The following is an 18627-nucleotide window of genomic DNA, read 5'->3' as shown; positions in this document are numbered from 1 at the left end:
AAACCGGAACTGTTATCATGACATTTTGCATTATGACGAGCCATATTTACAGTAACACCAAGTATCGTTGATTCGCTGCTGTAAACTACAGCTCACCGCCTGTAGCTCAGTAGGTTGTGTAAGTAAACAAGTCTTTGAACATAATCTGATGTGTAGTGCAGTTAGTGTGCGTTTGGTTGCACATTTATTTCGTTTCTGACGTGACACCTAGCCGTGTTGCACAGACAAGCAATGGCTTGTATCGTAAACGGCGATGCTAATGCTAACAAGCTGCAGCTCGTCCACTGCAACATAAAATGCATGAGAATATTAGTTAATAATTTAAAATAGATCACCAGCTTGTCTGCTACTCCAAAGGGCGTCTGGACCCAGTGATATAATCCTTAAAGATACACAGTCAGGTAACTAAGTGTGTTGCATGCCAATACAGTCATTTATATGGACTATGCATTTATTTCGGCAGTTTAAAAAAAAAACAAAAACAGAACAAAAAACGCTTAAATCACACACACAATTTAAAAAAAAATAAAATAAATTGTATTACTAATTTTACAACACACACTCAATATATATTGTGCACAAGTTTTATAAATACAGTTTACACATACATACAAATGAATGTACATGACATGTACATAATATTAATATACTTTTTCATAGCTACAACACACATTTCATCAATACAATTTAGTGTGGCTGTATATAAATTAATAATATTCTCTATCACAGTATATACATTGTATTGTGTTTATTAAGTAAATAGAATGGACTTGATTTATATAGCGCTTTATCACCACACTGAAGCAGTCTCAAAGCGCTTTACATATCAGCTCATTCACCCAATCACTCTCACATTCACACACCAGTGGGACAGGACTGCCATGCAAGGCGCTAGTCGACCACTGGGAGCAACTTAGGGTTCAGTGTCTTGCCCAAGGACACTTCGACACATAGTCAGGTACTGGGATCGAACCCCCAACCTCTCGATCAGAAGACGACCCACTACCACCTGAGCCATGGTCGGTATTAATATATTGTATACAATTGTATATTAGGGATGTCCCGATGCAACTTTTTCACTTCCAATACGATACCGGTATTGCAGCCTATTGGTCAATACTGATATTGATACGATACCAGCACAAATCATACACACTTTTATTACTTATTTTGTGGAATGTGGAGTGTTAGAAAAGGCTTGATCAAGTGATGTTACTCAAACAGAGAACAATTACTGTCCTTATATGGTGGGAACAACTGAGGGCGGGGACAAAAACAACAAAATCTTATTGGAGCGCTTGAATCGGAGATTTTAGATGCTGTCAGATAAAATCCGATAATCATTTTCTGGCTGATATCGGACCGATATCAATATCAGATCGGGACACCTCTATTATATATTATTGCTGTCATAGGTAAAATTGTTGCTCTTCTTTCTTATACTTGTCTTAAAAATGTTTTTTAAAGTGGTTTATGTTGGTGCTATGTTTTATTTAATCCTTTTGATAGTTCTGTAATTTAAATAAAGCTATGTTAGATTATTATTCATTAATGATGTATTTAAACAATACCCATAAGCAAGCGTGATGTTTTCAGTATGAAGACTTGACTCGTCCAGTTTAAAAATGACTAAATGCTTTAGGAAATTCAAAAGGTTTCTTTACATTCTCTTCCTGCATTTTCCTTGTTAGCGTTGCCGCAGTGGATCATCTTGCTTTAATTCCTTCTGTCTCCTGCGTCCTACCCTACGTCCTCACATCATTAACTGCATGTCCTCTTTCACTGCGTCCATAATTCTCCTGACTAGCTCACCTGCCAGTGGCCCCTCATTCTTTAGCATTGTTTTTCCAACTAAAGCCCTGACTTTACACTTTCTTTCATGTTGTTTTTTTCTCTCTCCAAAATTTACAAATACAGTCTTACCGTCTGTGTACTTCTATATTAGCATTCTCAAAGCAAATATTGCATCTGTAGTGTTGTTTTTGGGCACGAAGCAGAATGGCTGTTCACTGATCTTCACCTCTTCTTTTAATTTTAGTCTCTTTCAGATAACAGGGCTAGGTACTGATTTTATAACTGGTATATACAGTATATATATATTTTGCCACTGTGGCAGGACTAAATACACATAGCAAAAAGCTTCTGTCCATGTAAATAAACAGGACCACGATCACATCTATCAGAATGTCATCTACACAATTATTCTGTCACATTTAATCTAGTAAATGAAAAACAAGTGTGTAGTATTTTTATTTACATGTGTTATGGTCATTTTTATATTCATCATCATATCGTCAAATGTATGTTCATGTGTACAATTTGTCATGTTTTAATACATGACGACTCCATTACTCTTTACACTTTTGAACAGCTGAATCATGATTAAACAGTACAGAGCGTACTCAGTGCACAGCCAAGGCCAGAGTCTCTGCTCACATGCAGATACACACACACACTCAAGGAGATAAGAGTGGCGCCACATCTTCCTCATAACATATACGTCTTCATCATCCTCAAATCTTTCCACTATTGGGCATCTGACTCTCCCCTCCTCCTTACCCCAGAGTGGAACTCTGCTGTTATCTGTATAAAACCTTGAGCTGAAACTGTTAGAGGGCGCGGCACTTCCTTCGGACGTCCGCCTGGACGGACGCTAATTTTGTTTCACTTTGTTCCATCTTGTACCTTTTTTACTTAGCCTTAGAATAAACCTTTTTATAAAACCATCAATGCTTCTCCTGGACTCCATCATTCAACCAGAGCAATAAATCATGTCTCTAAATGAGGTCAACCGTAAATTTGCCGTGACACATGATTATAGTGTCATTGGGTTGGTGGTTCGAATCCCACTCTATCCAAGTCATTGTCGTTGTGTCCTTGGGCAAGGCACTTTACCTGCATTGCCTCGTATGAATTGTGCATGAATGTTGGTGGTGGTCAGAGGGGCCGTAGGCACGAAATAGCAGCCACGTTTCAGTCGGTATGCCCCAGGGCAGCTGTGGCTACATTGTAGCCAACCACCACCAGTGTAAATTAATAATGGTTTCTGTATGCGCTTTGAGTCTCCGTGAAAAAAGTACTATGTAAATTGAAGCCATTATTATTATTATTATTATTATTATTATTATTATTATTATTATTCAAATTGCAGTGATTTTTACTGTGTAACTGTAACTAACCAGATCAAACAAATGAGGTGCTGCATTATTAAAATGTCATAAGATATGTTGTTGAGGGTACAAGTGGTATCGTGGGGGTGGGCTCAGATTTAAAAAAAATCAAATTACTACATACCAAATTGTTATTGTTTGTGATTTTTTTAGAGTAAGTAATGCCACAATTACAGTCAAATAAAAGTGGTGATTTTCCCACCTGCAATTTGATTTTTGATGTATTTTTTCCAAAAATGTTGTATTGATATTGCAAGCCCGTTATTATCTATCGTATTATATCGTCGCACCCCTATCAATGACTTTTAGTGAAAAATTAGGTTTTGTGTGTTTGTGTACAGAACAGTCGTCATGGCAGCGGGAGAGCCTGACCTCAGCAGGAAGTTTGTTTCGGAAGCACAGCTTGATGAGAGGAGAAAGAAGAGACAGGAGGAATGGGAGAAAGTCAGAAAACCTGAGGATCCAGAGGGTAAAACCAAACTCTTCACCTAACCCTAATCCTGACCCCTTAATTCTACCAAGCCATGCGTTTCTATCTGTGTTCATATTGTGTGTTTGTTCATGACTCAGAGGCTCCTGAGGAAGAGTATGACCCACGTTCTCTCTTTGAGCGACTGAAGGAGCAGAAGGACAAGAAACAAGAGGAATTTGAGGAGCAGCTTAAATTCAGTGGGTTTTGCTTTTTCTTTTCCTTTATTTTGTCAGCGAGTCAGTTATGACTCATCATCTATGCTTTGAAGATAGATGAAGCATTGGATGATTTAATTAACCAGGTTAATCATTTCATTAACCTGTAATAAATGCCACAATCAGACTAACAAAATGCTCCTGCTGATGTAAACCCAGGGTTAAGTTTCACTGATATTTTAGGTAAATTTTCAATTCAATGTAAGATATTGGGGAAAAAATGTAAAATGAAATAGTGAGTGTAGTGTTGTTCAGCTGTTTGTGTGGCAAGGCTCCACACCATCACACACATTTACAAAGTGGCACTAAGCAGCCTTATTTTAATAATGCATAGGATTCTATATAGCGCCTTTTCATAGACACTCAAAGCGCTTTACATTGATGTGCATTATTCATTCACTCCACACACAGTGGTGATAAGCTTTTCTCACATACTGCCACCTACTGACATGAGCTGTATTTAAGTAGTCTGCATTTTATTATAAACACTAAACACGTCACCTACAAATAGGAACATAATTGAAATAATAATGAAAGAAATTATGATTTTTTAAGTAAAAGTAAATAGCAGGGTTGGGGTCAATTACATTTTTCAATTACAATTGCGCCTTCAATTATCCATGTTCAGCTACAACTCAATTTTGATTAAGGTGACCAACGTTTTTTCCAATTACAATCATCATTTTCCCCTGAAATTCAATTATAATTACACTCTCAATTACTAAAGTTCAGTTACAATTAATCACAATTACTGAGCCTTTAATTAAAAAAAACCCCAATAAATCCTAACTCTCCTCTTGTTAGCTTCCTGTCAGCATTTCTTAAGGCTCAAACATACTTGGGCGCACCACCGCACAGTAGTTTCCATTAAAATCCTACACATCTTATGATTCTTAATGGTTCTCTGTAGTCCTTGTACTCCTGGCACGTGTTTTAAAGGTGTTGCTAATGTTGTAGCTCGTCTGTTAGTCTCTCCTCTAAGCTCGTGTTCATCTCTCCTGCTCTGTTTCTGATTCTGATTCTGTTTCACCAGTAGGGTGAAATACAGGTCGGTGTTACATTTATTGCAGGTCGATACAATGCAGAGCAGTGATTTGTGTGACACCAACTACGCGTGGATGTCAGCGCGATTGTAAAAACTGAGCTTTGCATTTATTTGGCCTCGCAGACTCCGTTTTGCAGGTGTCCGCCTGAGTATGTTTGAGCCATTATGATAACGGGTCAGTTTTGATGTCCTAAATCAGCTGTAAAATACACTAAAAAATATTATGTGTCGTCTTATTTGTTTTTCATCTCTTTGTTACCTTGTTAGGCTTCCTTATCCATGAAAATATTGTTTTTTCTGTCAGTATATCCCTAGATTTATATTTATTTTTTTAAACGGTACAATGATCCTCAAGAGAACTGACAGGTAAATTTTATATGAAACATATTTTAATCATTATTACCTTCATATGTATAAGCCATAGAACTGTAACATGGTTCTCTAGGTTTGTGTTTAAATTAATTTTTTTTAGAATTTTTATAACAATTACAAAGTCGTCTGAATTCAATGACAATTCATTTGTGATTACAACAGCAACAGTTTTTCTTAAAATTTTGATTACAATTATAATTGTCATTAATTACCAATTACGCAAATACAATCTGGAGTGGACTAATAATCGTCCCGGTGGGCCGTCGACCAGAAGTGGGCCGGTCTGGTCCACTATGTGCTTCTTTTTTTGAAGATCGAGTGGAGACAGACATGGTAACAGGTGGTCAAATATGGTCCAAAAGTGGCAAGAAAAGAGTGAAAAGGGACTAAAATGTGCGAAAAGTAGTCAAGAGTGGCCAAAAAGGGGCAAATAAAGAGGAACCAGGTGGTATATAATGCTAAAGGTAGCTTAAATGGGCAAAATGTGGCAAACAATTGTGAAAAAGAACAAAAATGTGGAACAAAAAAGGCAAAATATAGGGAAAAAGGAAACGAGTGATATTTATTAGGCCAAAGTTAGCTTATTGTGATGAAAAGTGGCCAAAAAATGAAAGAAAGGACAAAAATTAGATTAAAGTGTTAAAAAGAACTCGCAAAAATGGACAAAAGGGATATTTATTGGCAAAAGATAGATAAAGTCAGAAAAAAGTGTCAGAACTTTTTGAAAAGGGGCAAAATTGCAAAAGGAAATATGTAAAATGCTGATTATGTAGTGGTACTGGTCCCAGTCCACCCCTGATTACAATTATAATTGACCCCAACCCTGGTAAATAATATAGACGTTGTGAATATAGTGACAGACTTCTTTTTGTCTCTGAACGCTAAAGCTTTCATTTACAGTGGCTGCTTGTTCTATTCTGTTGTGTTAGTGTTCAACACTACAGAAGAAGCTGAGTTTTCCGCTGACTCACTGGGCTTTTTTTTCTCTGGAGCAGTCAGTCTAGTGTTATTTGTTGAGAAGATATCTCCATGGTGACAGGAAACATGGTGAGGGGATTGGACGAGGACGAGAGCACCTTCCTGGCGGAGGTTTCTCGGCAACAGAGTCTAGTGGAGAAGCAGCGCAGAGACGAGGAGAACCAGGAACTCTTGGAGTACAGGATATCCTTTAAAATGAGGATCGTGTTTCTTTTACCAGGGTTCCCACGGATCCTTAAAAAGTCTTAAATGGCATTAAATTCATGGATCTAAAAACGTGGGCTTAATTGTCATTAAAATGTCCTAAATTGATGTTTCAAAAGTCTTACGTTTTAACACATAAGTATGATTTTACTAAATGGTAACATTCGTTTTGAAAAAACAATTCTAAACAACATGGAACAATGTATATTTAACAAAATTGCCTGTCCAACAAAGACTTTTCTTAATGGTTTTTATTTTTTGTATTTTTGTTGTTTGTTTTATAGGTTTCTGGTTATTTGTGTGGTCATTTTGCATTTTTTGGAGTGATTTTGATTATTTTAATCTGTTTGGTTTTGCGTATTTTACTGTCATTTTGTGTATTTTTGTGTGTTTACTTTGGGACCCTAACCTTATGTAATTGACGTTTTTTCCCCCCAATTATGTTTACCGTAAAGTTGGTCTTAAATTGTATTTAAAATGGCACTAAAACATATTAAAGTCTTGCATCTCATTTGACTAAAGGAGTCTAGACTAGAGGAGTCAAAGTGTTTGTTACATTTTGTCAGTAGAAGAGATAATAACTGGATAAAAGTCAACAACGCTGGGTCTACATTAGGCCTGCTTTTTCCTCTTTGCTTTTCCACCTTAACTGGAACATCACAGCGCTCTAGCAAAGACGGTATCTGAAGAGAGCCAACGAGAAGTCGAGAAGAAGGCGGGGCCTAAGCTGCCAGGGTCACAGCAAAGGACCAGCCTTCTGTCTCAGGCCCATCTATTAGCTGGAGCCGTCAAGCGACGCAGGTACACACGCACACACACACACACACACACACCAGTGGCGGCTGGTGCATTTTTCTCGCTACAACTTTAAAATAGACAAACACCAAACCGGTGTCACGGTCTGAGTTTACCTCATACTAAGATTGATTATGAGCATGCGCACTACCGGAAAATGAATTTTTGCTAGTTGCGCTGTGAGTTTTGCTACTTCCACCATGCTGGGATTAAAAATTCAATGTCAAAGCATTGTTTGTATAATATATATGTTTTATAATTTATTCTATGCAGTTTTTTATTATTACATGTATTGTGTTTGGATAAAAATAAAGCACATGTTGGAATACACTTTTTAAGAATTTATTTTTCCTTTCACTAATTTCAATCAGACAACACAGATGAACCAAACAACTTTACTCATCATCATTATCTGTATAATTTTGATTCTGATTATTTAAATACAGATAAACTTTTGTTTTGTAGTATTTTTAATTCATTATTAATTTATTTTTTTACTCAAACTAACGTGGTGAGTGGCGGGGCGGCGCCATAGCGCCCTCTATTGGCCAGCCGCTACTGACACACACAAGTTCTCACTCATGCTCTTTCTAACAGATTTAAATGTGTGTGTGTGTTCTGTGGTGCAGCTCCTCACAGTCATCAGACAACAGTAAAAAACTAAAGGTGGAACTCACAGAAGCAACAGGGAATGGAGAGAGACATACAGGTGGGCTGCAGTCTGACGCCTTTTCAACCAATGACTCTTTTTTCACTCATGCAGGGCTCATGCAGGGCTCCACATTACAGTTTTATTTTGTTAAAGTGCTTTTATGATATTGACAAGAATATCAATAGTTAGTTTCAACTAGTTTAGTTGTCTCCTTGAGTATTGGCCAATACTAGTATCGATCCAATACGATGTCAGCAGGAATCATACATGATTTTATGACCTTTTTTGTGGTGTTGAATGTTAGAAAAGCGTTGATTAAGTGACATAACTTAGAGAACAATAATCAGCAACAGTAGGTATGAGGAAAACTGAACTAAAATTTAGTCATAAACATGAGAATATTCAACAATTGAATACAACAAAATAAAAATATATGTGTAATTAGAATACCTTAAAAAATAACCTCAATAAATCCAATAGAAAAAAATTTTTTGGTTTTGTCTTTAAGTGTGAAGTAAGCACTAGTTTAACTTAAACATAAGCATGTTCTACAATTTAATAGAATAAATAAAAAAAAGAAACAGAGTGCTTGTTTCTGAGATTTTAGATGCAGGCCGATATAATCCGAGACTCGTTTAGTTTTTTAACTAATATTGGGCCAATATCAATATTGAATCGAGACACCCTTAGTTCTAACGTTGCAAGGAAGGAAGAATCCCCACTCTATATATAAAGGGAGCAAGATAAGCGTTTGTATGAAATAATAAACAATGCTTTTTAAGTCTAGTGATTAAACCAAAAATATTTTTGGCATGGCCGCAAAAGTGAATACTAAAACAAAGCAAGTTAATTTGTAAGTGGATTGATTGGTGATATACAGTATATGTGAATAACATCCACACCTAATTATGTTTTGCTTTTAAAAACCACCTGGGTATTCTATATCTTTATATATTCCCTTTGATAAGATTGTTATAATTAAGTATTTGTGGATCCTATATTTATCTGCACTGGTAGGAACTTTTCTGGCTCCATTCTTAGAATAGAATAGAATAAATCTTTATTGATTCCCATAGGGGGAAATTCACATTTTGCAGCAACACCATAGAATAGCAAAAGTAAACAGTAAGAACAAAAATAAATACCAACATAGGATAATAGTGCAAATATACAACTGTGGAATGGACATAAATTAGAAAAAAAGATAATTTTTTTTTAAAATTAAATAAAATGTAAAACAAAACAACGGCATAAAAAAACCTAACAAGGTGCAAATGACAACTGAAGGAATGTGGTTGTTACAGTTATTGAGTTAAACAGTGGTGTTGAAAATCCCTTATCGGTCAACCTCTAATGTTCATGGCTGTTAAAATAAGCTTCTTGTACAGTTTGTGAAGCTCACAGTGTGTTGTGCTGTTCAGAACAGAAGGGTGCGGCAGAAGGAGGAGGGGCAGTGGGAGCTGAAGCTCAACAGAGACCCCCCAGCCTGACATCAAAGACCACCACTGCTCCAATAAGCTCCGGTCAAGGCTTGGTGCACCTGCCATCAGCCGCCGTCTGCGTGGGCGTCTTACCGGGACTCTGCGAGTATTCCGGCAGCAGCGATTCTGAAAGCAGTTCGGACAGCGAAGGTAGCGTGGATGCTATTTTGTTGCCATACCCGCGGCACAACAGAGCCTACAGATAAATAACACCACTACAGCACAGTGACATATAGACGCTAGTTTAGGTTAGCCATGCCTCAGCAAAGGGACAAAACTCATAAAGAAAGTAAGGTCATACTGACGTTAACTGACTTCCAGGGTTGGGGTCAATTACATTTTTCAGTTACAATTACGTCTTCAATTATCTTCAATTACAATAATGGTGACCAACATTTTTTCCAAATCAGAATCAGAATCAGAAAGCTTTTTATTTGCCAAGTACAGTTTAAAACAGTAGAAGGAATTTGACTTGGTAGTTGGTGCAAAGAACAAAAAATAAATAAAAATGAAACAATAAAAATAATAATGATAAAAATCAAGGATAAAGGATAAAAAGAGGGTAAAGGACAATTACAATTAAAATTACAATGATCTTTTCCCCCTAAAAGTCAATTACAATTATATTCTCAATTATTAAAGTTCAATTAAATATGAATCACAATTACTGAACCTGAAATAAATAACCTCATAAATTGTAATCTTCCTCTTCCTCTTTCTGTTGTAAAATACATTAAAAAATATCTATCATCCAATTTGTTTTTCATCTATTGGTTACCTTGTTATGCTTCTTATTAAATGAAAATATTGGTATTAATATGTTTGGTGTATGTTTTCTGTCAAAAATAGTAAAATGATCCTCAAGAGAAGTGACAGGTAGTGAGAAAACATACTTTAATAATTACGTACACGTAAGCCTCAGAACTGTAACATGGTTCCCGGGGTTTGCGTTAAATTAAATTGTAATGATAGTTTTTATTGAATTTCTATGCCAATTAAAATTATCTGAACCAAATTCAGTTACGATTACAACGGCAATACATTTTTCCAATTACAATTTCAATTGTAATTACACTATTATTGTAATTAATGAACAATTACACTGTTATAATTGACCCTAACTCTGCTGACTTCATGTCGTATTGGTCATATTTACTTGAATCACACATTTGACCATTTCTTCACAGCTGTGAGTTCTACTGTCCACTTCTATTCTCCTAATCAACAGCTGAATTTCTCTGAAACTCTCCATAAACTAAATGTACCTTTTTTTTTTTTTTTTTTTTTTTTTTTGCTATTGGTGCACTCAAACACCACACCTCCACCCCTCCCTCCCTTCCTCCCTCCCACCATTGGTTCCCATGCAGTTTAAGCAGAGCACCTACTGCCCCGACGACATCACGCACCCCTCCCCTTTTACTCCCCTCCCTACACAAGCCACAGCAAGTGCAAGCTGTGCTTTAGGCTGGGGGAACAGTGAGTGATTGACAGCTGTGGAGCAAAGAAGAGACTGGGCTAGACGGTCACATGACACAGATCTTTAACACTCGGCAGCAGAGGAGGGAGAGCAGGGCACTCCTGGTGTCGCCCTCCCGCTCTCTGCTGAGAAAATTTGCTGAGACTGATTGTTTGGATTGATAATATTGGTGGTGTGATTGTTTGTTTCTACTTCTCATTCATGGAACGAAGCTGCACTGTTTGCTGCTGTCTCCTCTGAGGGAGGGTTTGGTTGTGATCTTAAGCAGTAAGCAATAAAACATTTCTTCTGTCGTTTGTTTGCTTGTCTCTATGCCAGTGGTCACCAACATGGTGCCCACGGGCGGCAGGTAGCCCACATGGACCATGACCCCCAAGTTCTGCCACATCCGTAATTGCTCTGAAACAGCAACACAGCTGATAGGTTTCCATTAAAGTCAATGTGTCAATTTCCACTGCATCTGAATCTGCTCCAGCACGACTCCTGCTGAGTCATGCTGGAGCCCTCTGCAGCAAATACGCAGCCTTTCTTTTTTTGTTGGACGCCGGAGCTGAGTTGCAGCAATTTAACAAAAATAAGCCTGTGCGGGACAGGAAGTAGTGCATCGACACAGAATAAAGCAGTGGTCACCAACCTTTCTGAAACAGTGAGCTACTTCAAAGGGACTGAATAATCTGAAGGGCTACTAGTTTGATTTACACATTTTCACAATTTCACTTTAATTATAGGGTACGATCATAAGGAAAACTAGCAGTTTAAAAATATAAAAAAATCTTTCAACATGCAACACTTTTTTGTCTTAGTTCATGCAATTGTTTCATTTTCATTACATTTGTGTTCCTACTTTAGTAGCCACTAACTAGCAACTGTTTAAACTAATTTTCAATTTTGCACCATTTTACAAAAATCCACAATCTAGTTCTTTAATAAGATCCCATATGCAACGCTTAAATAAACATTTAAATATGGTTAATTTAATACAAAAAAATGATCAAGTGCAGTGTGTATTCTGTCACCTGTTTTTATCTTTGTGAGTTTGAAGTCTGGCAAGGAAATCATTTTAGATTTTAGACAAAGCTCATTGGTAACTTGAACGTTTTATCAACTTTAAGTATGTATGCTTCATTTACAAAGCGCTAGCCCCACCTCCTGTGTCTGCCTTTTTCAAACCTAAGACTTCAAGTGGTCTGAGAACTAAGGCCTCCTCCAGAGGAGACTGTGAGGTCCCCTTCAGAAGAACTACCCATGGACAGAACTCTCTCTCTGTGAGGGCCACTAACATCTGGAACAGTCTCCCTCTGCACATACGGGAGAGTCCTACAGTGGTCAGCTTTAAAACCCATATCAAACTACGGCTGAAAAGAAACGAGTCATGTGACCACTAGACTCTGAACATTTCCCTGTGCTGCCTGTATTGTATTGTGTTGTGTTGTGTTATGTTGTATTGTATTGTATTCTATAGTATGTTGTCATTTCTTATGTATTTGCCTGCCTAGGGACTACGCATGAAAACTAGCTTTGTAGCTATAATCCGGCATATTTACATTTGTTTTACACTGACGTTCATTAATGTGCAATGTCCCTATCAAATAAATAAATAAAATTAAAGGTATTGTAGACGATGTTTAGCTTCCGAATGGATCATCAAGACTATTGGTCCTCCTAATTGTCAATCATGTTTACGAAAGGCCGTCGTACGTGCTCGTGCCCGGTGCGCACCGGGTCCTTTGAAAATGGATTTTCACTTGCCGGTGGCGAGTCTGACATAGTGGGAAAAGTGCAAATCTTCTTTTGTAAGGTAAGCTTGTATGACCGATGTCCACACCAACTTGTAAACAGAGCTGTGCACGAGGAAAACGGGGCTCGTGCACGCTCTCCCGCACACGTAGGCGTGTTGCGCATGCGTGTTTTTTTTTCAAAATGTGGAGAGGGCGTTTCTTTTTTAAACATCGTTTAATACCTTTAATAGTGCTCCTGTTAGAAGAGGCCTGAGGGCCCCTTTTATGGTCCATGCGGGCTACCTAATGCCCGCGGGCACCATGTTGGTGACCCCTGGAATAAAGTATGCAGATTATTTGTGTTTAAGGCGGATCGTAATTCCATCGTTGACCCCAATACGGACTCTAGCCAAAAACCAAGCACATTTTTGGACTCAGGGGGGACCAGACCTTACCGCTGATACGATGATTGATCTGAGCACTTTTAAAATTGTATTTCACATATAAATATTGCATTCATCCATAGTTGAATCACATATATACTGTATATTGCGTGACGACACGTGGATTAGCGGGATCTTCTGAGTCCTTGGTGCAACAGATGCGGAGCAAAACCGGAGGAGGTGGTGATTGACGGACTGAAGATTGCGCTGCAGTTACGCAGCGTAGAAGTTTCTGAGTAGATGCACATCCATGCCCTCAGGCATCTTCTAACAAGAGCACTATTAATCAATTAGCTTTGTCTAAAATCTGATTTACTTGTTAGGCTTCAAACATGCTGCACTTGATACGTTTTTGTATAAAAATAACCATTTTTAAATGTTTATTTTCACTGTGTGTTGCAGATAGGATTTTGTGAATGTTTCAAAAAATTTTCAAAATTATTACATTTCACATGTTTTACGGTTAGTCAAAAAGTTGTGAGTTAGTGGCTAATTAATAGGAACATAAAGATTTCCTATTAAACTTAATTAAAATGAAACAATTGCATCCATTAAGAAAAAAAGTGTTGAACATTGAAAAATGTCTTACCTTTTTCAGTTACTGTTATTTTTCCTGATTATCTTACCGTAAAAATTGAGTATTTAAGAAGTGGATATCAAACCTGTAGCCCATTGGATTATTCAGTACCTTTAAAGTAGCTCGCTTCGTTTCAGAAAGGTTGGTGAGCCTTGATCTATGCTATGAAACAACTGATACTTTATTTAGGATTTATTTGTATTTATTTTATACTTGCTTGATTCTATACATACACTTAGGCTTGGGCAACTTATCAAGATTTAAGATATATCAAGTTTTCTATTTTGGAGATAGAGAAAACTACAACATTGCCTATATCAATATATCTTTATTTTATAGCTTATTTTGTATTAAAATACTTGTTTTAGGTGGTGCTGTTCTCTCTACTTCTCAGAACAGCATGAAAAGCTCAGTTAGATGATCACTAAGTGGGTCCTAACCCAGATGTTCCCCTAAACAAGCTACACTACAGAACTCACTCACATGTGCTGTCCCTTACAGGAGAAAAAAAGGCAAAAGTGGTAGATATTGTGCAGTTGTTTGTTGATAAATGTCCCAGTCCCATTGTGTATTTTTTTACCCTCATTTTGTTGTCCTGTGTTTGTGTAGTTTTTGGACATTTTGGATGTTTTTGAGATTATTTATGTTCTTGTGCATTTTTTTCACTTTTTGTCATTTTTTGTAATTTTGTTGTTCTTGTGTAATTCTCTGTTATTTGTAAATTTGTATTCATTTGTTGTTGTCCCTTTGTGCATTTTTTTCCTCCTTTTGTGTATTTTGTTGTCCTATGAAGTATTCGTGTTGTTCTTTTGTGTATTTCTCTGTCCATTTGTGTTTTTGTAGTCACTTTGGGTATTTTTTGCTGTCAGTTTATGCATTTACTTTTGGGGACGCTAGTTCTATAGCACCATGATGTTATTTTAGCCCGCGTGTCATTTTGCATCAGCAAAATTAACCCTGAATGTTCTCTCTGGTTTATTTATTTTGAGAAAAAAAATGGGAATATGAATTTTGGTCCGTATCGCCCAGTCCTACATACGTATTTTGTATAATGGGGTTCTGGTGGTGCTTATTGCAGCTTATATTGGGGACATCGCATCAAAGACTGGTTACAATAATATTAAGTAAGGATATCTCAGTATGATATTATTCCAATATCCATAAATTCCATCTCAGGTATAATATATATCGTTTTTTTTTTATTGTATAAACTGAGTTAAATTTTCAGGGTCTTCAAAACATGTATTTTATTCAATTGTTGAATATTCTTATATTTCAGGTTAAAATAATGTAAACCATTGGTCAGTTTTTCTCATATTTAATGTTGCCAAATAGTGTTGACTAATATCACTTCAAGTATTTTATAACATTCACATTAAAAAAAATCATAGCTGACCAATCAGATTAAACGTAATGCACTAAAACAGCATTGAATGGAGGTTATTTTCTCAGTTTTAGAGTTCATAAATGTGGCTATAAGTAGAGCCTGATCATTATTTTTTTTTAATTTGTAATTGAATTCATTGGTGTTATTTTATTTAAAAAAATAATTGTACATTTTGACAAACTTTATTTTATACAGATGCCTTTGTGGAATTTTTTTTTTCCTTTTTAAATTTATGCATGAGATGTTTACTGTATGAAAGGGAACCGTGGCAAGATTTATTACCAAAAATAAACTTGGGGGATGAAAATAATTCGTCACTTTTACGTTGAGTACTATTTAATTGAGCTACTATTTACTTCTACTTGAGTAGAATATATCAGTACTCTTTACACCTCTGCCAACACCCAAGGCTGCAAGATCATGATTATATTGTATCAGAAGTGAAAAAGTTGTATTGGGACACCCTTGTTATTAAGGCACATTACAACACAATTTGGTAACCATTACTTTATTAGAAGTAAAAAATGTGTTTTATCGATAAATTGTTGAATTATTGGAGAGGACAGCTACTGTTTGAAGGGCCTTTCAGCTTTCTGAAGGCGGTGGACCTGCTTTGCGCACGGCCTTGATCAGAGCTTGTTGGAGAACAGGGTACAGTTTGTAGCATCCTTCAATACAAGTTCGGACCCCTGCGGTCAGAGTCTCTGCACTCATCTCTCCATCCGACTGCAGCCCAGAAATCTGGTTCAAGCTGGGCAGGAACGCCACAGTCAGACGTCCCTGATCACTGGCTCCATCAGAGCTGCAGTAGGTTTCCTCAGCGTAAGAAGGGTCGGCTACATAAGAGCCGCCGTCCTGACGGATGGAACAACCCAGCACCAGGTCGTACATCTCAATCCCTGCGTCTGCGAGCGCGAGAGAGGCGCACGTGACGGCGTGGGCCAGCACCGAGCCGCTGTTCTCCAGGACCACCACGTTGACGTCGATCTGGGAGCGAGGGTACTTGTGGAGGCACAAAGCTGGTTGTAGACTCTCGTGCAGCATCAAGGAGAAGTCTTTGTCCTGGCTCCCCTGTACCCAGGAGCCTCTCTCTGGGCACGAGAATGGAGCGAAACGCATGTCTGTGGTCAACCTGGTCACACACAAACAGAGAAAAGCTTTAAGTTAAACACTGTTGTAACAAAGACATTGTTCTGTCAGCTTTAGACCAGGGTTAGGGTCAATTACTATACTTGCGTAATTGATAATTATCTACAATTACAAAATCTGTAGCTATTGTAATTAAACTGTAATTGAGTTTAGACAATTGACTGTATTGTAATTGCCATCAAAATTTTACTAAAAATTGTCAATTACAATCTAACACAAAACTGGGTAACCACGTTACAGTTCTACACATATGTATTTAACAATTATTAAAATATGTTCCAAGACAAGGTTTTCCACTTTTTACCATTTAAAAAAATATAAATCTAAGGGTATACCGACACAAAAAAGGCTCAGACGCCCACAGAAAAAAATTTAAAACCTATATATTAATTGATTAGGAAACCTAACAAGATAACCGACAGATGGGAAAAAAATTAAATGTTAGATACTTGATTTTATTGTATTTTACAGCTGATTTAGGACTCGTTCTTAGAAGAGATGCTAACTAGGGATGTCCTGATACAACTTTTTCACTTCTGATACGGTACAGATATTGCAGCCTTGCGTATTGGCTGATACCAATATCGATCCGATATCAGCACAAATCATACCCACGTTTTGTGACTTATTTTGTAGTGTGGAATGTTAGAAAAGGCTTAAGTAGTCCATCATAATTCCGTTGTTCATTTATGATCAATGACAATTTTAAGACTATTCTAATTCTGATACAATTTTTTTTTTACTTCCGATATCAGCACCTACCATACATACTTTTAATACTCATTTTGTAGTGTGAATTATTACAAAAAGCCTGACTAAATGATGTTACTCAGAGAACAATAGTTAGCAACAGGTATGACAAAACCTGATCCATTGATTAATAACCAATGATTTTACATGCATTTTAACCTTAAACATTAGAATATTCTAAAATAAAATGCAATAAATTCAAACACCCTAAAAAGTGATCTCCCCCCCCCCCCCCAAAAAAAAAAACAAAAAAAAAAACAACCCAACTCACCACGTGACTCCTCACTCTCAATATAATATAATATATAAAAAAAATATTAGATGCAGGCTGATTTGATCCAATTCAGATTTGTTTGCGGTTGTTAAAAAAAAAAAAAAAAAATGTTTAAAAAATGTTATTTAGTGAAAAATAGGTTCTTATTTACCTCCGATATTGTGTATTTGAATTACAAGGTATATTAACGTAAAATTCAAGTACTTTTTTAGTACAGTATACCGAAGTCGGGCTAAATTTCCTCTTATTTTGAAATTAAATATGGTTACCCAAATCAATAAGTAGAAATAAAAGTGTCAGAATGTGTATAGTTTACCTTCCACACTTCATGTCTGTCTCGTCTTTCCGCTCCGTCTCTTTGGGTCCGTAAACGCAGCACATTAACTTGGTGTCTCCAGCCTCGATGTAAGCAGAGCCTTTAGCCTGACTGACGAGGCCGCAGCGGACAAACACCGGCCGAACGTCCACCTGATCCCGCTGGCGACCGTCCGCTCTGGGCCCCTGCTGCGGAGCTACTGGAGCCGCTTTACACGCAAACAAAGCCGGACTCTGGGACAGCTCAGGGCCGCGAACACGCTTGTTGTCAGTCGGCATGTTGAAGTCAAGTGAGGTGAAGCGCCATGTGAGGCGGTGTTACAGGATATATTGTTCCCTGGAAACCAACTAGTCTAACAAAATGATTCCGTCGATGCGGTGGTATTCATGTCTATGGTGGGAAACACCTGATCCCCCCCCCCAAAAAACGAGTAAATAGAAATTAAAAAATCGCCAGCATACATGCATTTTTTAGTTTTCTATAATGTAAATTATTTTATAAGACATAAATACCTATTGGTACTTTATCGAGGAAATCTACTAAATAAAAGCAATAAAACAATGATCAGCCATAAAAATATCAGAATCACAAATACTTTACTTATTCCAGGGGAGAATAATTGTGTTACAGAGGCTCGAGAAATATTACAAAAAAAAAGAAGAAGAAAAAAAAGAAAACGTATACAATTAAGTAAACGACTGTTCAAAAAATAAGGATGAAATACAAGTGCACACATTGCTGTAGAAAAAAACTATATGTGTGTGCGTGCGTGCGTGTGTGTGTTTAAAGATCAAATTAAGTATTCATGTCTGCCCGTTATAATCAGCAAGTTTTACTATTAAAATGAATGTTAAAAATAGATTTTTAACCTTAAGATGATAGATAGTAATTATTATCATCTGATCAATTCTGCCTCACTACAGAAAGGTCCTGGAATTTACTGGATCTGGTGCTTTTTAGTTTGCATGTTCTCTGTGTTTGCTTGGGTTCTGTCAAAGTATCTTTATTTTATTCCTATTTTTTTTATTGTTAAACTGAAGAAAATGTGACACCACTGTCTTTTCAATTGCATCAGCCGGGGCGGCGAAGTTCCTTCGTCTTCTGTCGGGTTTACAAAAAGATTGACGGTAAAACGGTCCAATAGAACACAGA

The 18627-nt window shown here is 37.0% G+C and overlaps 2 protein-coding genes across 5 annotated transcripts; one reads left to right on the top strand and one right to left on the bottom strand.

Moving 5' to 3' along the window:
• Positions 1 to 11154, top strand: psme3ip1 (proteasome activator subunit 3 interacting protein 1). Of its 4 annotated transcripts, XM_028451788.1 has the most exons (8): positions 1 to 118; positions 3512 to 3639; positions 3741 to 3839; positions 6314 to 6435; positions 7118 to 7257; positions 7881 to 7960; positions 9325 to 9534; positions 10752 to 11154. In XM_028451788.1, exons 2-8 carry the CDS (start codon positions 3522 to 3524, stop codon positions 10754 to 10756), a joined length of 774 nt encoding a protein of 257 aa, XP_028307589.1. In that variant the 5' UTR covers positions 1 to 118; positions 3512 to 3521; the 3' UTR covers positions 10757 to 11154. The 4 variants fall into 4 exon arrangements, with proteins under 4 accessions (XP_028307589.1, XP_028307586.1, XP_028307587.1 ...); XM_028451785.1 differs by lacking the exon at positions 10752 to 11154 and having other exon boundaries at positions 9325 to 9811; XM_028451786.1 differs by lacking the exon at positions 10752 to 11154 and having other exon boundaries at positions 12 to 118; positions 3517 to 3639; positions 9325 to 9814.
• A 4324-nt stretch (positions 11155 to 15478) lies between these two features.
• exosc6 (exosome component 6) lies at positions 15479 to 18602 on the bottom strand. The gene is made up of 2 exons (XM_028449789.1): positions 17476 to 18602; positions 15479 to 16118 (listed from the first exon to the last, which is right to left on the bottom strand). Exons 1-2 carry the CDS (start codon positions 17751 to 17753, stop codon positions 15572 to 15574), a joined length of 825 nt encoding a protein of 274 aa, XP_028305590.1. The 5' UTR covers positions 17754 to 18602; the 3' UTR covers positions 15479 to 15571.
• Between the last annotated feature and the right edge of the window lie 25 nt (positions 18603 to 18627).

The sequence above is a fragment of the Gouania willdenowi genome, chromosome 6 (genome assembly GCF_900634775.1).
Source record: "Gouania willdenowi chromosome 6, fGouWil2.1, whole genome shotgun sequence".
Classification (NCBI taxonomy): Eukaryota; Metazoa; Chordata; class Actinopteri; order Blenniiformes; family Gobiesocidae; genus Gouania; species Gouania willdenowi.
This window is presented reverse-complemented; position numbering and strand designations above follow the sequence as displayed.